The following is a 12,146-nucleotide window of genomic DNA, read 5'->3' as shown; positions in this document are numbered from 1 at the left end:
CACTATATGCTCAGAAAAAAGCAGCTCTGAGCCACCCCTCTTTCTCTGGTCACAGGGCTGCAATAGGAAAATTGCAACCCTGAGTGGCAATAGTTCAAAGTGTGAGTGCTGAGCCCAAAATCTGAGGGCTGAGCTCAGCCACACCAGGTGCACCTGCTCTGTAAGGATCACTTCTCTGAGCAGTGCCTGGGGAGGGCTGCGTTTTCAGCCCTGCCTAAACACATCTCTGCAGTGTAGGAGCTTCAGAGAGAGGACTTGTGGCAAGCAGCAAGCTCCCTTGCTCTGGTAAGAAAGCAGCCTGGGCACTGAAAGAAGTAGAATAGATGTCAGGATAGGTTGTTTGTCAAGGTAAGAACTTTCATTTGAGGAAGCTGTTAAAGGGTTCCACTGAGACCCCTCAACTACTGAGGAAGATGGAAGATTTTTACCAGGAAACCTCAAACCTAACTTCAGCAGAACCCCAAAGATCTAGAAGAATCAAAATCAATTACACAGCTTCAGCATCCTGCATTAGCTCTAGTCCTGATGAATGACTCTGTGGTCACAGACTGTCCTGCCAAATTACATGGAGCTGGAATGGAGGAAGTGCTCTTCTCCATACAGACCTTTCTCAATACTAACCTCTCCTCAAAATCCTCTAACGTTTCCTAGCCTGCATGCAGAATCCAGAATGTACTGGCAGCTGTGTGGAAAAGGTAACTAACTGTGCTTTCTGTGGAAAGGGAAGGTGAGCACCATTCAGGTTCAAATGCTGTGATATGAGCAGTCTGGGCAAGAGGAAGGAAAAAGGAAAACACATGTCTCTGAATGAAACCCCCTGCTCATACTGCTGATTAAAAAACTAAGGGTGAACAGAGACATAAGGAAAAAAATGCAGGAGGAAAAAAAAAAAATCAATACATGAAAAAATTTATACTAGGCAAGAAATTAGATTACCTCCAAGGAAAGATAGCACCTGGAGCTAGGTTCATGCTAATTTGGGGAGCATAAAGGAATTCATCACACCTTGTCTAGAAGGCCCTTGTTTTACTTCATAAGAATACAGCAGTTGAGAACAATGGCCACTATGTCTCTGGTACACATGCTTTTGTATGGAGTTAAGAAGGGATCATTTTGTCCCGTGTATCTTTTAAGTTCATTCTTGACAAAAAGTTTTATAGCAAATCCAGAAAAGAACAGGCACATTCTTCTTAAAATACTGCTGTATTCTATCTGTGGAAAAACCTGTAGAATATGCATATATTATTTGGCCAAATGGCTAACAGGAAAACACAATTATGTGAAAGTATTTGAATGCTGTAAGCTAGGAAAAAGGAGAGAGAAACAAATGGACATACTGTCTGAGATGGCTATATTACATATAAGAAAAGTCAAACACAAGTAAAGATAAACTCTACGACCAGAGGGAGTAAATGCAACAACAATAAGGGCAAAAGTAATTTCTCAAGTAATTTCAATTCCATCACATTGATCACTTTATAAAACCAAAGCATGGCAAGGAGATACATTACTTCCTCCTGTTGATCTTTTACATTTTTCTGTGTTTATCACCCAATTTTACATCAACCAACAATCAACTACAAATGGGAAAGCAAGAGCCTGTGTCACCTGTGAACGATCTTTTGTCCGTACCACAAAACCATCTTGTATAATTTATGTTAGGTGTAACATTCCCATTCTTCCCCTATGCATGTAATGATCATTCTTTCTTTCATACCTTCATCTTGGCTCTTTCTAATGTTTCTCTTATGATCTTCTTTCTTGTAAATAGAACCTGAATTAAAAGGGTCTATTGTTCAGCCTAAGAACTTAACTTTTGGTCTCAGAATAAGAAAATATACCAAGAAGCAAGGCATTATCCACTTAGCACAGTATGAAAACATGCTTATTTTAAAGGATTTTTAAATATAAAAATAAAACAATCTTTCATGAGCAATTATATAACTTCCAGGAGCTCCAGCTACCTTTATCTCACATTTTGTGAGATCCTCTCTGACTATTTCATCATTTTCACAGGGCTATCTAGACCTGGATTGTCTCTTTATTCTTGCCCTCTTCACAGTGCTGAAATTGTCTCCATTCATTACCTTCTAACACCTGGTTTTCATTTACTTTCACTTAGAACAAGTGCAGAAGGTTAAGACAAGTGTCTTCCCTATCCTTTTTTTCTGGATGGTGCCTGAACAATTGTCACAACCAGTCAAATAACTGACTCATCTTCCAGACCACAGAATGCAATCTCAGAACAAGGTCTTTACTTCTGTTTACTTTTCTTTTGCCTCTACTTTATTATACCTTCCAAAAGTGTTTTCGTAGAGCAGAAAAATAGAAGTGCCCTTAACAACATCCTTCTTTGGAATTCCTGCACTTTCTTCACACAGCCAATTTATAAGAATATTGAGTTTGTGGTCAAAAAGATCTGTCTTCAGATTTCACCCAGGCCCTATTTTTTTTATCTTGCAGCAGCCCAGCATATTTTTTTTTCTTGGTCATATAAAATGAGTTGTAATAAACAGCTCCCATTGTGATTGCTGGTTTTAGCACATTTAAGGAAGTAGCACAGGTACCACACTGTTAACCACAGTGAGTCCTGTGGTTGATAATGGCAGTGCTAACAAAGATGAATCACCAGCAGTGAAAGCAGGTCAAAAAAACCACACAGACACACACAGAACCCTACTCAATCCAAAACAAAACCAAAAGGAACTCACTCCACCAGAAAGGATATCCAGGGAAAGAGATAGAACTGTAGCTGGGAATGTATGCCTTGTAATATACTCTGCTTTGAACACCTTGCTCACAGTATGGACTCGCCCTCAGGAGTCATGATCTGAAAATACTTTATTGAATAATGTGATACTCAGATTTTTCAATGAAAATTTATGGTTTTGTTCATTTTTCTCACTGCTTCAAATGATGGTTGTACACCTTCCTGTAAAACAGGTTTTCAAACACCAGAAGTTCTTATGAATCCTTGCAAGGTTCTGCATTTCACATTTTCTTAACTCCTGCCCCACTAGAAAAATGATTGCCAGGGTAAAGATTATTTTTATTTGTGCTTTCCTACTATCTACCATTCTGGACATCCAAAATCTGTGGGGACTTTCATGTGAATGCCTTCATACAAATCACGTCCATCACCCCTCGCTGACAGCAAAGGCAAGAAACACACCACCATAACGCACAGGACAGAGCAAAACAAAACATAACAAAACAAAACAGTGCTTCAAGATAGAAATGATTCCCTTGAACTGCTTTCCACCCTATGAGAAGGAAAAGAGGGTGAGTCTTAGTATTTTCTTCTAGCTAAGGAGAAATAATCAAGCTAGCTGCTACACCATCAAGTATTGCATAAGAAAATAGAGGGAGACTTTGCCAATGGACTGGCTGGCTCACCGCATTTTGAGAGCTTTTGAATTCTTAAAAAGCTCTTCCCCTCAGAATGACTTCAGGTGAACAGCACACAGTGCTGGCAGCAGCATTTGACCCTCCTGTTTGGGTATTCTACTTCAATACAAGATGGGCCTGGAAATGAAAGAACAAGCACAGTGGCTTTTGAGGAAGAAGTCACCTTCTTTTTAACTTCTCAAGTGTCAAGGCTCAAACAACTGGAGGACCATTTCACAACCATCCTCTCAGTCAGCCAGCCATTACTGTTCTTGAGATGGAGAGGGCTGTTACGGCAGTGGCCCTCTTGCTACGTCCTTCATATCTTCTATGAAAAATAAGTTATAGACTGTGTTAACTAGCTTATTTTCCCTAAGCTTCAGAATAACCATCCAACTAATAGCTGTCCATCACCTTTTGTCTCAATAGCAGAGAGCAACTCCAACCCTTGCCTTCATGTTGGAAATGGTAGATAGGAAGAGATAGAAGTCAAAATAAACACTACAGCCTGATGTTTAAAGCTGTTAAGTTTTTTTAAGAACTCCCAATGTAAGAATACCCAGAGTACCTTAAACTACACAAGGATCAAGGGTGTTCTGAGAGGAGAAAATATGTTCACATTTTAGAATACTGTGCATGTCTGTGAGTTAAACAAATCAGAACTACCTACAAATAAACAATAGAGTTTTCCTCTTGGTGAACTATACCACTGTTTCCCTAAACATTAAGAGTCATAGTGTGTTCACTATCAGCCAGGCACCAATCCTGTCACTGTACATTCACAGTAGAAAACCCTCTTTCCAGTGTGTGTTACTCATAAATGTGCTAAATCAGACTGACTCTCTGCCCTTCTGTGTTCTAAGGTGAATTAGGAAAGGGTCTGTTATAGGATGATACAGGCCATTCTTTTGTAATGGTCTGCAGTTTTCTCTCCCAATACATTTTCTTTTTATTTAGCACTTCCATTTTTATCCTGTGTTCTTCTTCAGCCATCTCACACTCTCTTTCTATTTGCTGTATCTTTGCCACATGAACTTCATTCATTTGGATTAACTGGAGTTGCAAAATTGACATTTGCTGATGATGTTCTTCCTCGTGCATCTTTTTCAGAGCACTTTCCTGAGATGCTTTACTTCTGTAGTTCTTATCTGCTGCTATTCTGACATCAGAACACGAAGGCTCAGGCTGGGAGGTGCCTTCGCATACTGGAAAATGTACCAGCTCTTTGTCTTCATCACAAAGTTCTCTGTTTGACACAACAAATGACTCTGCAAACAAAAGAAGAAAAAGTGTTATAGGGTTCTCTTCCTTTCCTTCAAGAAACAGAAATGTGCTAAGTTATTGACACATGCAAATAAAACTTGTGCTCCAGTAGCAAAGCACAGGAGCCACTACATAATGCAGTTCTGCTGCAGAATACTAAGGGCATAATGGGCTGGACAGAACCACTTGGGCCTCTGTTGAAAGACCTCCAAGGCTATAGTGGGAGTTCAGAAGACTAAAGTGAATGCAGACATTTGTAAGTGGACACCTAAATTTAGGTGGCTCAGCCTGGAGCTAAACATTAATGCAGCCATTTAAGCTAAATCCATATGTGACTTGCAATATTTTATGAAAGATCTGAATGTCAGGTGAAGCTGTGTCAACATGAATATCAAAAGACTGAGGGAATAGCAGGAAAAACACTTCTTATTCCTTATTTCTGCTGCAGATGTTGTAAATACAGTAGTGTATATTTTTAGGGAAAAATCACATTATTCGAACTTTGAGAAGGCTCTACCAATTCTTCTGAAATAAAAGAGACTACACAGGGAACAGAATAGCTACCACTGCAAATGAGGATCACAAAATACTTTCCTATCTAAAACCAAATGACTAATTATGGTAAATACAATTATGAAAGAGGCATTCTAAGAATATTATCTAACAATGTAGCTGCTGTTGTCTTTTGAGCAAGGACAGTCTTCTGTGTGAGATCCTGACATAATAAAATTTGCAAGAAACTGCTGTAGCCACCCTCCCTCCTAGTATTGAATTATTCCTTCTGGGTCTGCTTGCCAAACAAAGAAGAATGTAGTGCTGAACTTTTTCAGAAAGGCCATTCTCCAGGGTGGACTGCAGAGTGAAATATGGCTCCACACTCTTTTTAGTCCTTGAAAACAAAGGAGGAAAGACCACTGGGAACTCTTGCAGCAGGCAATTGTGTATCAATTTGCTGCTGGTAGCTTTTTTTTTTTTTTTTTTAAACCAGCAAAATGATACTTTAGAAAAGATAAAGATATCCTTGGGACTGTTCTCTGGAAATCCAGGATGATAGCAACTGTGATGCTTGCCACAAAGCAGCAGATATGTCAAAAATAGATGAAAAAAATCTGTTAAAAACCTCACACCCGTTTAACTCCTGTAGGCTTTGGGAAATACACACAGCCTTGTAATATCATAGCTCTGAAATCACTTTTCTATATCCAGCAGTCACAGCTAAGTGGAGAGATTTAAAAAAGAATCACTGGCAAAATCACATACAAAACAATAGTACTAGCATCATTACAGCAACATTTATACCTTGACTAGAAGCATCAGGCTGATATTCAGAGTCTTCTTCTGGTGGGCTCTGCAAAAAGTACATTTGCTCAGGCATTATGCTTCCAATCTTCTCTTTCCCTACGATGTGAGTATTTATAAGTGGACTAATACTTCTTTTTACCTTCTCCCGCCTCTCATGTGCCATTATCTTTTTTGTCCGTGCCTTGATATTTTCCCAGCATTTCTTTAATTGTTTGAAGTCTCGCAGTGACACACTGGGCTGTGAATTATATTCATGAGCTAGTGCTTGCCAGGTGCGTTGTTTCAGAGCAATAGTTCTTGCATCACTTTTTTTACATTCAAGCACGTATTTGTATTTTTCAACTAATGCAAGCAGCACACTCTTCTCCACTTCTGAGAAGTATTTAGCAGGCTTTATTATTTCGTTTTGCATTTTCTACTGTTTCTCCAAGAAGCCAAAATTCCTACAAAAACAACAATGAAAGAAGAAAAAAAAAAAAAAAGAAACACAAGTTAGAACTGGTTGCAATATCAGGATTCTGATCAATTTTGTTTTCTAGAATAGCTTGTGAATAGTTCAAGAGTACATAATGGAATGATCAGGTAAGATAAAATAAAATTACATGCTGGTTTGTGTTGCCACTTTAGTGGATACACAGTGCCAGAAGAAGACTATAATGAATAGTTGTCTTTGTTACAATTTGCCTGGATACAAAATACTCAGTATTTACTTAGTATCTTGCTTTTAATATCTTGTTTTCCTGTTCATTGCACTTTTCCAATCCCAGAAAGTTTTCCAAGCCCTCAAGTTAAGAACAAATTTCAAAACTCAGCCCTCACTAGCTTCAGGTTTATGTCTGAAGCCACCTTCAGCATGTTTGGGTTTTTTATTTTTTTGGTATAAAAATACCCAGTTCTCTCCTTGCTGATTATGCATAATTAATTTCTCCCATCTCTCTTCAATATTTGAAACCTGTATGAGCAACAATAGTAGGAAGTTGTCCTTTTAAAGGCCTGTCAGCTCCGTTCTCCCCCATGCTCCATCCCCTCCTGGCTGATACGCAACAGGCAGCAGGACCCTAACCTGTATTACAATATTGAGAAGCAGCAAGAGTTGCAAGGAGACAAGAAGTAACAACAGAAACCAACCACACAGAAGGTACAGGTCCTTTAGCCTTGACTGCTGGCCCTGCACTTGTGGCACTTCCTTGCGCTTGTGCTGCTGGTCACTCAGGAGCCAACAAACAGGCTAAAAAGAGTTTTGGCCTTAACACAGCCACTGCTATACACTTACACCATGTCAGCAACCACCTCTCTTCTCAAGCCCAGCACTTACATAGTCAATAGCAAAAAGGAACTTGATAACAGGGAATTTGTGGCCATTTAAAAAAAAAAAAAAAAAAGCAAGCAGAGTTACCTTGAGTTAACAACATATGACTGTGAAACAAAATATATGTTTGCTTCTTCTATCTTTTCACACTTTTCTCCCCCTTCCTTTCTGCTGTAACTGTGTAGCCCAAATTACTTTTGGATTTCGGGCAGAAATGCTGCCTAGCTCTCATTTCTTTTGTTTTTAATCACTAAACCCAGTGATACATTTATAAGAAAATTGGTTCATATTCCTAACAGTCTGTGACTCTCCCAAAATCAATTTTCTAGTCTTTTGCCTATTGTTTCTACATCTCTTATAACATTCCTTGACAGTGCACCAGATATCACCATTGGGTTTCATCTTCTCAATATAGTTTTTCATTAACTCCACTGAACTAGGACTTTCCTTGTGCCATCCTTGCAGTACCTTTCCTCCAAACAACTTAGTACTTACAGTTATTCCCACTTTTTTCAGTAAAGGTAACTACTATATTTATAAAGAAAGCTAACAGACAAGCTAATACCAAAATGAAAACCCAAGCCTGACATAAAAACAGTGGCTCTCTTGAGTAGCCCATAAAGTATGACAAAGCCCAGCTGTCCTGGTTTCAGGAGGGACAGAGTTCATTTTCATCATGGAGGCTGGTACAGTGCTGTATTTTGATTTAGAGAGAATAATGCTGATAACACATGGATGTTTTAGTTGATGCTCAGTACTGTTTATTCTCCATGCTCTGCCAGAGAGCAGGTGCACAAGAAGCTGTGAAGGAGCACAGCCAAGACAGCTGATTCAAACTGGCTAAAGGGATATTCCATACCATAAAATGTCACGTTCACTGTATAAATGTGGAGGGAGTTGGCCAAGACCTGCAGGTGGTGAGCAATTGCATTGTGCATCATTTGCTTCTCTTGAGTTTTCTTCCTCTCTCTCTCACTCTCTCTTTTGCACTATAAGTATTATTATTGTTACTATATTTTATGTTGTTTCAATTATTAAGCTGTTCTTATCTCAACCCACAAGTTTTACTTTTTTTTCTGATTCTCCTCCCCACCCCACTGTGGGCAAGGGGCGAGCAAGCAGCTGCACAGTACTTGGTTGTTGGCTGGGGTTAAACCATGATGCCAGCAAAACAAAGGAGTCAAAGAACAGGGGACACAGTGGAAAAAAGCCTAAAATAGCAAAACTGAAGCAAAGTGAATAGAAGTAAGTAACAGTCTAGGTCAAGTCAGTAGCTAAGTTGTACCCCTACAGAAAAAGATGCAAACACTTGGTTTGCACCTTCTGTCAGTGCTTGTCTGGGTTATTTCTGGGCACCTATGTGGGTCCTGCATAGTCACAGTTCTGCTCTCTCACACCAAATCCTGGCGTCACAAGGACATGGGAGAGCTGAAGTTTTTGCAGCAGACAGGATCTAGGGGACTAAGGGAAAGATCCATAGGAAAACAAAATGCAATAGTGCTACTGCTCATAGAAGAGCTAGTTTATTTTACATGAAAGCAAAAGGAGGAAGAAGGAAGATTTGGGGGGCTGAGTTTAAGGAAGACTTTCTTAATCCAGTATTTCCTCTGTCACACTGTATCAAGTTATTTTTTATGGTCTGTGAAAACTTAAGTCACCCCCCCCATGCTGGTGACAGGAATTCTCAAACAGCTATAAATCCAAAGAACAAACTAGGTGTAAGTAAAGAAACTTCTTTCATTGCATACCAGTGTACAGCTGCTTCAGGAGTTCCTTAAATAAAACACAAATTAGGAAAAAAGTAGTCAGGAAATTGACATCCTAGAAAAATACTGAAAACTGGCAAGTTCGCCCCATGAAACCACTTTGAAAGCACGTAAAATAAAAAAGACCTAGGATGGACTAGAGTGTATCTACTAATCTGTTTTACTTCCATACTTATTGCACCATTCCAAACCACTCAGTTGCTTTGGACAGATGTGGAAATGAAATTCTTGGGACTAAACATTGGTTCTGGATCTTAACCTCAATTCCACCAAGGAATGGGATGAAATGCAGTCCTACCCAGTTGTGAAGCCCAATAGCTTATGACCTGAAAAACCAGGATTACTACATGTGATCAGAAATGACTGATTCTACCTTCTGATTCTACCTTCTACTGATGCATGGAAATCTTTCTTCTAGTTTTGAAAAGGTGGGAGAATCTCAGATGAAAGAAATCATTACATGTTTATGTTTAGAAAATCCCTTTATTTAGAAAAACAGGATTTTCAGAACTTTGGAGAGTATATTCAAAAACATTACTAGGGTCCCAGGTGCTAAATATCTAGCTCCACAGACTGGCCATCAGCTGGGTCAGTAAATCAGCAATCAGCTGATGTCAGTAAATATCTAAAACATTTATAAATATGACTTCTGATATATTAACACATTATGTACAAGAATAAAAACTTATCTTTCATGGATGGAGCAAATTTAAGCATCACTTCCATACCACACTATGATTAACTTCTATTATTTTTACTGTTGTAGCTTGGGACTGAGATCCCCAGTCGTAAGTTCAAATACTAAACATTAAAGAATGGAAAGAAAAGTCCTACTCTGAGAAGAACATATTGATTTTTCCTTCTACAAATCACATTCCTAGTATTTGTTTCCTAAACATACACACTGCACTTGTATCCTTTCTGTGAAGAAGCCAGGATTATGATCTAGTATGCATAAAGGAACTCAAGAACTGGTGAGGGCAGTCTAATACATAGAAGAAAAGAGTTTTGGAAGACTCTTTTCAAGCTCTTACATGCTTAACCTACTTTCTTCAATGTATTAAAGCCCATTTGCAATGAGGTGAACAAGAAAGCACTCGGAGATGTCAGGAGAAGTTAGCATAGCAAGAAGTTGTGTCAGAACACCACCATGTATTTATATTCACCTCTTTTTTCTTTATGCATATTATTCACCTTCTTGCAGCCCACTGGCTCCTCTGCAGAATATGAGAAAGGACTCACAAGCCCACAGAATTTCCATTTTGAGGCTAAACAGTCCTTCCAGGACATTTGCCTGGGATATAATTTAGCAGGAATCTGTGCTGAAATCAAAGCAGTTTACTGTGCATAGCTCATCTTGTAAACTGGATTGATTTGTGTGGGCACATGAGGACAGCTGCAGAGTAAATTCTAAGAAACAAAGACTGGGAAGCTTCTCCCACTCTTACAGGTGCCTAGGCTCCAAGACACATGCAGCAAGAAAGCACTTTGTCCTAAATATCTTCTCCTGGCATGACTCAATTCACAACTTGCCTTAAAGCAGTGTCCTAAGCATTTGTCCTCTCACACAAACCGCTATAGCTTTAAGAGAACAGAAGTATCTCTCAGCTCCTCATCTTTACTGTGAAATGTTGTGCAGCATTCTTCTTTTAAAGCCTGTGTGATGTGATCTGCTCGAAGAATAGCTTGAAAAAAATTACAAAAGTTAGGAAAAGCACATCTGTTCATAAAAATGTCACACACATGCATTATTTTGCCTGCACACATCTAAACAGACACCCAAGCTCCAATCAATTGGAAAGAAGAGCAGTAAAAGGAAAAAAAAAATCAGTTTAAGTTAGCATGTATGAGCATTTTTAGTAATGAAATGTCTTTTTAGGCACAAGAAAATGCAGAGAGAAAGTTATGGTGGAAGTCTTATCCCAAATGTTAAAAAGGTTACACTAACCAAACCCTAAGAAAAGATTTTGTTAGCAAACTGTGATCACTTATGGGGTGAAAATGAAGTGCACTGACCAGTGCCAACAGAATTACTACCAGAAATATTCAAAGATTGATAAAAATAAAATTTATGTCTCTAACTTCAATTGCAGGTAAAGCTCTAAACATACCCAGTAATCAACAACATTGGAAATGAAACATAATTCTGTCCTTTTCATCCAGTGCTTGAGGACTAAAGAAAGGCATGGAAATGCAAAGACCCAAACTAGTCACAACAGGTTTATATTTCGTTTGAATGACAGAAGCAGCAGTAAACAGCGTTCTTCCTCAAATATTTTGTTGGTTTTCCTCACCAAGCTTCCATCAGTGTTCCAGGCCTGACCCTGCCTACCTTGAGACTTGAAATCAGTAGGTGATTAAGAGCATATTGCAAATATGAATGAGATCTATACAGAAATGTGTTTAAATCAGATTTTTAAAAATCCCACCTCCTCGGGTGCTTGCCCCCTATGCTTTAATACAAATGAACAGTTATCATAGATCATTCAGCAAACAAACAAGACCATCTATTAGTAAAATTCACAGTACTTTACCCAAATTTCTCCTATCAGGTTTTATATAGTTATACACGGAAATGTATTAAAATATCTATGTACCTGTACCATATTACACTATAGATAAACCCAGATTTTAAGCGGGTCATCCCGCTACCTATGGAGGACATCCAAAGCACTTCCCGCAAGCAAGGTAATGGACGCAGGTTGTTATTCCGAACGACTGCCTGAAATCCACCAAAAATAGGCATAATACAGGAATCTTACCAGACTCACCCGAACTTCTCAAACATTAACTCGAGCTTGGTGGGGTTTTTCTAATCTCCTCGCTAGCTCCTCTTCTGCTTGAAGGAGAACGGAGAGCGGGTCCCGGCTCCACAAAGGCGGCCGCTCCCCGCCGGGCGGGCGCGGAGGCTGCGGCGCGGTGCGGGCGCATCAGCCGCGGCGGCGGGGGGGGCTCGGCGGGCGGCCGGGGCCGCTGTCACCCAGCGCCCGCGGGGACCAGCGCCGGCGGCGGGCACAACCCCACCCTGAGGCCCCGCCGGCTCCTCGTAACAAAGCGCCTCTCGGCTCCCCTCCTCCCTCGTTCCCCGCCTCCCTCACCTCCCCGCCCGCAGGCCGCCG

General features: G+C 39.9%; 1 protein-coding gene across 3 annotated transcripts; it reads right to left on the bottom strand.

Moving 5' to 3' along the window:
• Positions 1 to 2,823: 2,823 nt before the first annotated feature.
• Positions 2,824 to 11,996, bottom strand: MSANTD3 (Myb/SANT DNA binding domain containing 3). 3 transcript variants are annotated; one of them, XM_059855935.1, is made up of 4 exons: positions 11,799 to 11,996; positions 6,092 to 6,395; positions 5,950 to 5,998; positions 2,824 to 4,655 (listed from the first exon to the last, which is right to left on the bottom strand). In XM_059855935.1, exons 2-4 carry the CDS (start codon positions 6,362 to 6,364, stop codon positions 4,246 to 4,248), a joined length of 732 nt encoding a protein of 243 aa, XP_059711918.1. In that variant the 5' UTR covers positions 6,365 to 6,395; positions 11,799 to 11,996; the 3' UTR covers positions 2,824 to 4,245. The 3 variants fall into 3 exon arrangements, with proteins under 3 accessions (XP_059711918.1, XP_059711910.1, XP_059711903.1); XM_059855927.1 differs by having other exon boundaries at positions 5,950 to 6,395; positions 11,790 to 11,989; XM_059855920.1 differs by having other exon boundaries at positions 5,950 to 6,395; positions 11,799 to 11,989.
• Between the last annotated feature and the right edge of the window lie 150 nt (positions 11,997 to 12,146).

Source organism: Haemorhous mexicanus, chromosome 1, assembly GCF_027477595.1.
Source record: "Haemorhous mexicanus isolate bHaeMex1 chromosome 1, bHaeMex1.pri, whole genome shotgun sequence".
In the NCBI taxonomy this organism is placed as follows: Eukaryota; Metazoa; Chordata; class Aves; order Passeriformes; family Fringillidae; genus Haemorhous; species Haemorhous mexicanus.
Note: the sequence above shows the minus strand (reverse complement) of the source record. Positions and strands in the feature narration are given on the sequence as shown.